The sequence below is a fragment of the Phaseolus vulgaris genome, chromosome 2 (genome assembly GCF_051622355.1).
Source record: "Phaseolus vulgaris cultivar YP4 chromosome 2, ASM5162235v1, whole genome shotgun sequence".
Taxonomy (NCBI): domain Eukaryota; kingdom Viridiplantae; phylum Streptophyta; class Magnoliopsida; order Fabales; family Fabaceae; genus Phaseolus; species Phaseolus vulgaris.
Genome location: NC_143499.1, coordinates 33,935,116 through 33,942,618, shown reverse-complemented (window position 1 = coordinate 33,942,618; position 7,503 = coordinate 33,935,116). Strand labels below are relative to the sequence as shown.

At 32.8% G+C, this 7,503-nt stretch overlaps 1 protein-coding gene across 2 annotated transcripts; it reads left to right on the top strand.

Moving 5' to 3' along the window:
• Positions 1-517: 517 nt before the first annotated feature.
• Positions 518-3,795, top strand: LOC137811566 (Remorin family protein). 2 transcript variants are annotated; one of them, XM_068613352.1, is made up of 4 exons: positions 518-852; positions 1,296-2,129; positions 2,482-2,563; positions 3,462-3,795. In XM_068613352.1, exons 2-4 carry the CDS (start codon positions 1,357-1,359, stop codon positions 3,675-3,677), a joined length of 1,071 nt encoding a protein of 356 aa, XP_068469453.1. In that variant the 5' UTR covers positions 518-852; positions 1,296-1,356; the 3' UTR covers positions 3,678-3,795. The 2 variants fall into 2 exon arrangements, with proteins under 2 accessions (XP_068469453.1, XP_068469454.1); XM_068613353.1 differs by having other exon boundaries at positions 1,251-2,129.
• Positions 3,796-7,503: the final 3,708 nt, after the last annotated feature.

Here is a 7,503-nt window from a genome sequence, read left to right as displayed (position 1 = left end):
TGTGGTCAAGATGGACCCCTCCCGAAACAATCAAATTTATGAAACTGTCTGCGTCATTTCATTGGAAGCGTATAAGTATCACGTGAAAAGGTCAGAAACCTCTATTACTTCAGCTCAGGAGTATCGCAGATTGTCGATGTTCTTTCAGACATCCCCACCGTACACGTGTCATCTATTTATACTATTCTTTTCAATCTAGTAGCCGTTAAAAGTACAACCAAAGTTTTAACCAGCTTTCCCTAGGAAACAGTACAATATTATTTGCCTACATAGTGGACATCTCATGACACTTCAACCGAAAAAGAACACTGCTGAAGTTGTGTTATTTCTCATTACTTTTATTAATTAAAAAATGATGTAGTTCATGCTCATTTCTAACAAAACTATTATTTCTAACAGAACTATTACTCTATAATTTATTATAATATTGTATGAATAATTTGTATTAAAGAAGTTAAAAATATAATTATGAATTTCATTTGGGTATTTAAGTAGTATAACTTTGTCATGAATGCTCAATGGTTAGGAATGGAAAATAGTAAATTACTTAGTCATTCTCTGCCAAAATACTACATCCACGATCCCTCTGTCACCTTACATTGAAGATGAAATGTGGATTCCACCCCACATGGCACCTGCATTGTTCAGTAAAAAAAGTCCACCAATTCCCAAGATAAATGGCTATTCTATGCATCTATGTTTCTTCCTCTGACCATTTTTTTATTTATTGTTGTCGTAAGGATACCCCTTTTCTGAACCATGCATAGTATTTTGGTAGTATTATAATGTTCAATGGATCTGAAAATTCATCTTTGCCTCTGCAACTCTCAGAATTTCATGGTCTGAAATAAGGTATTTTTCTCTTAAATACTAAGCTATAACATGTGAGCTCCATTTTTAGCTTCATTTACTCTGTTTTGATGTCTCATACTACATTCCTAAAACCTTGACAACATAGATTCAAGTGTGTAACTTGATGAGTGACTGTATTTTGCTTCCAAGCATTGTGCATAAGGTTTTCTTTAGTTCTTTGTTAATTTTAGGTAAAAGGTTTTCAGGATTCAAACTAAAGTATTTGCAGCAACAAGAGTCTTTACATAGCTATTTTGACATTTCTTAGTTTCATGTTTGTAAAGACAACTAAATAGACAACTTCAATTTACATTAGGCCTGTATTATATATTTTTTTGTTTTGAGTATTAACAAGATCTCAAGACATAACATAGATTATACTGATTTTCTATATATAGGATCTAGGGCAGAAATTGTAGATCCTGAAATTTTTTACTGTGTAGAGTTTGGACTACCATTGTTCTTCTTCTCAAAAGATTGAGTTTGTGAAAGACATCTTTGAGAATGAGATACGTAGAAGACAAAGGGTGCTATAACAACCATGGACCAACACAAGAGATCTCAAGTAACAGTGTTGTGTGTTCAGAGTTTCACAAAGGAAAGGATGCGACTCGTATCTCCCACCACCATCGAACATCCATGGGAAAACCAACCCCTTCTAAGTGGGACGATGCACAAAAGTGGCTTGTGGGGTTGTCAAAAGGAGGAGAGAAAAGCCACTCCAAGAACAGACCAAGAAACTCAAACGCAGATGATTTGAGACTGATAGCTCCTGTGCCACAGAAGGAGCATGATTACTCAAGTAATGAGAAGGAAGAGGAAGACAATGATGCATGTCATGATTTCATGACCACAGCTAGTTCCAATGCCATTGCTGCTCAATACGAAGCTGATGCCAAAAGGGTAGAATGTGACGAGTCAAATTGGAGAAACAATATTAAGCCTTCAGAAAACACAATCCAAGTCCAATCAATATGTTTCAGAGACATGGGGACTGAGATGACACCAATTGCTAGTCAAGAGCCTTCAAGAACTGGCACCCCAATCAGAGCCACAACTCCTGCAACTCGAAGCCCCATTCATTCAGGGACTTCAACTCCAATGAGGGGTCAAAATGGGTTACAAGTTGTGGAGGGTGACCGAGAAACTGCTAGGCACAGTGCAGAAGGATCAACGAGCCCTTGCAAGAGGATTGAAGATCAAGCTAGAAAGTGGGGTCCTCTAGAAAGCCGAGCAATGGCTTGGGATGAGGCAGAACGTGCCAAATATATGGCCAGGTAATTACTTAACTATTGAACTTGTTCTATGATCAAATGCTAAAATTCAATGAACTAGTGACTGAATTTAATGAAGGAAGATGATTTTTCCTTCAATAATTACAAAGTTCAGTGATTTTAGGGATGATTTGTTTCAAAATTACATATAAATTTGTCACTAATTTTATTTTTTCAGGTAATAATATAGTTTATTTCCATTATTAAACACTTAAAAGTAAATTGTACTCTTGTTTGGAAAAATGTTCTAGGTCAAGTGAGCTTTCTTGGTAGGTCCATGCATGGACCTTAGGAGTGAAGGATTTAATGTGATTGTTGATTGCTAACAAAGTTTGCTTGTTAAAACTTTATTTAGGTTCAAGCGGGAAGAGGTGAAGATTCAAGCTTGGGAGAATCACCAGATTAGAAAAGCTGAAATGGAGATGAAGAAAATGGAGGTATAATCCTTACTGAATTTATTGTTGTTCTTATAGTCTAGCATATTATCAATAAGATATTCTGAAATTGGTACTTCCAAAAGTAGATCTTCCCATATCTCTTAAATGGTGTTGTAGGTTAGCATTGTAGTACACTGTAGTACAACCATTTTCCCTCGATTTGTTGTTATAAATGAAGATGATAGCTCATCTTTTCATGCCCTGTTAACAACTCCAAAGCACATCTCAGTAAAGTTGAAAGGTCTGTGAAATAGACTGACAAAGAGAATTATTCCTCATGGCATGGCAGGGACCTTTGATCTTTCCTATTTTATTCCTGGATTCATTCCCCATGGAGGGAATAGAAAATGTATATATTATGAAACTCCCTCGAGTTGTCATTGATCCACTGAAATAGCACAAGGGTTAAGCAAGTACTCTCTGTAATTGATCGCTTCAAAACAGTACACTGATGCATAGTTATGTATATCTTACGAAATACTGATGCAACCTCCTCTAGGTAGCAGACATGCATTGCTTTCATGAGTGAGCTAAAGTTTGAGTAAAGTTGCTTTTTCCTGCATACAACCGTACAATTTACATTTCTACAGCTGCACATTTTGTTGTGTATGTACCTATGTGGAATTACTTACTATCATCATGACACAGCAAAATAAATGAGCATCGGTGCATTGTGTTGTCAAAACAAAATTATTGAACTGTGCATATAGTTAATAGATAATTATAGTACTTAACTAAGTGATTAGGAGTTTGATCTTCAAATTAGTTTGTATAAGATCCTAATATCTCAAAGTATTAGTCTCTTTTGAAAGGTGATTGACACTAGTATTGTAGAATATTTAGCATATTGATGATGTTGATTAGGCCATCTAAGAAATGGATCTGTTTGAATGAATAGGTGAAAGCTGAGAGAATGAAAGCTTTGGCACAAGAAAGGTTTGCAAATAAACTGGCTTCGACTAAGAGGAAAGCCGAAGAGAAACGAGCAAATGCACAGGTGAAGATGAATGACAAGGCTTTGAGGACTACCGAAAGGGTAGACTATATACGAAGAACAGGACATGTGCCTTCTTCTTTCTCTTTCACCTTTAAGTTGCCTTCCATGTGTTGGTAGCAATTTTGCAACCTATTTGCAATATTTCTGTGAAATATAAAAACTTTTCGCTCTATTCCAACACAATTATTGTGCTACTTCTAAAATAATATTGCAAGGTCCATGCTGTTTTTCTTTATCTCATATTTGTGATTCTTTCTTCCTCATTTATATGCCTTTTTCAGTGATTGTTCCTCGAAAATCAGTCATTGGTTTATGAGCCAGAGCCAGACATAGCAAAATGAGAAAATAATGAAGCAACCTGTGCTTTAACTTATATACCATTACTCTAAGGTTAGGATTAGGTAAACTCCTAAGTAAAAAATTACAAGTATTTTTTTTATCATTTGTTATAATCATGGCTATTATTGATGTTTTGTTTTATGTACTTAATAATTTTGTTTTCTTCAAACATCCTTTTTTGTCAATTTCATGGCTTACCTTCACCTCTCACATCCTACCAACCCTAACCTTAACCCTTAAGCAGAGGTGGGTATGGATTTAAAACCAATTCAAATATAATAAAATTGATTGAATTTGAAATTAAGATACCTTGCACAAATTAATTTAAACTTTTTTAATCTAGGTTAAATTTAGATTTGAATTAGTTTAAATTTATATCCAATTAATCGATTTAATTAGGATAAACTGGCATTAAAATTGAGGTTATTTTTTTAATTAATTTAGTTGTTATATTTTTGTTAAATAATTAAAATATTTTTAAGTATTTGTTGTTATTTTTAGGAGAGTCAGTGCATGTATAGTTTACCATTACACAATGCTTTAACATGAGGATGGATTTGTTCAATAATTCTCATTGAAACTTTTCTTTGGTATTATTTTTCTTTCATTGCTAATTATTTTTGTTTAGAAATTTTTTTCTCATGTTGTGATCTTGTAACAATTCGAGCACTTATTTATGTTCTATGTCTTTATCCATTTTTAATAATTTATTGTTTGCTATTTCATTTTTTTTCTTTAGAAATAAAGTAATCATTTATGCAATGAATAAGACTACTTTTCAATATTTGATCGATCATGTTTCGAATGTAAACGAGTTTAAAATTTATAAATTTATAATTTAATATTATGAGTTTAAATTTGGATTTATAATGCATTCTTATTATATAATGAAATTTATGTAAGATTATTGAATCATTTAAACCGTGCATCATACTTACTAGAAAAATTTAGAAATGTAAGTAACGTTATTCGAGATGATATTCTGGTTACAACTTATCCTTCTTGTAAAATAATATATATTAAATAAATAATTAGATAATTAAACATTAATAATGTATTAAGATAATTTAGACATTCTACCTAATGTTCATTGTTATGAATTTATTGTAATACTTGTAACTAACTTCAATATTGAAGTCTCTCTCACAAATACCATAAGAGTATATCTTGGATAAGAAGAGAGAAGAAAAGTACATAATGAATAATAGAGAAAGAAGTTTGGTATAAAAGATAAGATTATGATGGTCCTTATAAGAATATTTGGTTCCATTATGGATCCAGTTGAACTTTCAAAGAACATAACAATAAGGAACATGACAAATAACCAACAAGAATGATCACCTGAACTGCAAGAAAATCACGTAAACAAGACAGTGATGCTAGCCAAACTCAGGAACAAGTTAGATGATTTGAGGAAAGGATGCACAAAGAGATTAATGTGCTCATGTTGGAAAACAACTAGATAGGGAGAAGGTTGGAAGAGAATTATAACACCTTATGCCCTTTCAAAATAGAGCATTGTGAGGAAGAACAAAAATATAGACTTGTTATGAGTGGCTTCGCGAACTCTGCCTCAATACATCCCTAAAGTGGAAGTGTAGGAACAACGCACTCCAAAAGACGAGTTTAATGGAGTCTAGACTCAATTCAATTCGCAACAGATTAAGAACACACAATCCCCCAATGTCTAAAACTAAAATAAAGATCATAGAGAAACATATTTTTATATCAGTTCACTCTCAAACTTTAGGCTACGTCAAATTCTCTCTCAAGTAATTTTCACCAATCAATAAGTATTTATAACGAGTACATCAACCTCTCCAAGTCACAAAGAGGACACAAACCTTTAGGTTATAGCAAGTACACAAACCTCTCCAGGTTACACCTAGGAGTGGCAATGTGGGCTGGTCCACCCTACATAAGAGATGGTTCGTGGGTCAGCTGACATAAGAAAATAAAAATTTCACTAAAAATAAAAAATATTTATACATTTTTAATATATATAGAAAAAAAAAGTTGGAGGAGATAATTTTTTATTTTTTATTAGGATGTTTCTTCTTGCACTCCATCAAATTTCTTCTAGCATCTTATCAATTTTGGAATTTAATTTCAATAACATAAAAGTCAATTCTGGAAAAAAAAAATTAGAAGAGAAAAAACTATATTCCAGAATAAGAATTTTGGAACAACTATTTTACCTTTCAGAATCTAGAACATCTAATTTGCCTTGCCCCACGTTTTTCATAGCAGATTGTGGATTGGTCCGCCCTGCATTGTCACCCCTAATTATATCAGTATTAATCTCCCCTGAGACTAAGACCTCTCATAATACAATAAAATACTCTCAAAGAGAGTGCAAACAAAGCTCATAGGTTAAGTTTAACACATAACACAATAGACTAGACACTCTAAAAAGCTTATACGAAAATCTCGTGTATTTTGAATCTCTTTGTACAATGTTGTTTCTTATCTTCATCTTCATCTTGTAAACCTTTATATAATGTTGTCAAGGATAACCGTTTGAAGCTCAAAATAGCAAGACTCGATGTTGGCATGAATTTCACTTTGAGATATCTTTATAGTTTTAGTTGTAAACGCTCATGAAGGAAACAAAAACTTCTGCTATGCTCTTATAGATTATGTGTGTCTTAAATGTTTACCTGCTTATAAAGCAATTCAAATAATTTTGTGATATTTTGTAATAAAAGCAAATCAATTAGAATTAAAAAGAATCATGAATTTGAAAAACTTTCTATTTTCAAAATCTTTTGTTAACGTTGTATTTCAACAACTTTCCATACTTGTATAATTTTAAAATGTTGAAGCATATCTTTGAATGATTAATCATGCTTGATACAAGTTTTATTAAAAATAAATAAACGTTGAAGAGCTTACAAATATTTTTTTATAAGAAAATGATAAAAAAAATGGTAAGAAGAAGAGAGGTTTCTTTATTCTCTTATGTGTATTACATCACTTCATGCATAGGAAATATATAGGGAGTTTCTCTCCCCAAATTACAATCTAATTAGGTAGGATACTAATCATGAGATTCTATAATTATTAAATTAATTGCATATAATTGGGCACAATATCGTCAAATATTGCATATAATTTGGTAATTATTATTTCCTTAATACTCCCCAAGTTGGTAGGTGAAGATCAAGAACCCCCAACTTGTGTCGTAGCGTCAAAAATCGTTCTTTGCCCAATGCCTTTGTAAAAATATTTGTGAGCTGATACTGTGTCGGTACATATGAAGGACTGATTATCCCAGCTTGTAATTTTTCTTGCACAATGTGACAATCTATCTCAATGTGTTTTGTGCGTTCATGAAATACTGGGTTTGCTGCTATATGTAATGTCGCTTGATTGTCACAGAAAAGTTGAGCTGGCAAGTTACATGGCACCTTTAAATCCTGCAACAGATATCGCAACCAAACTATCTCCAAACAAGTATTAACCATTGCGCGGTATTCTGCTTCCGCTGATGATCTTGATACGTTTGTCTGTTTTTTTGACTTCCATGAGATAATAGAGGAACCAAGAAAAATGCAATATCCAGATACTAATCTCCGAGTTGTCTGACAACCTCCCCAGTCTG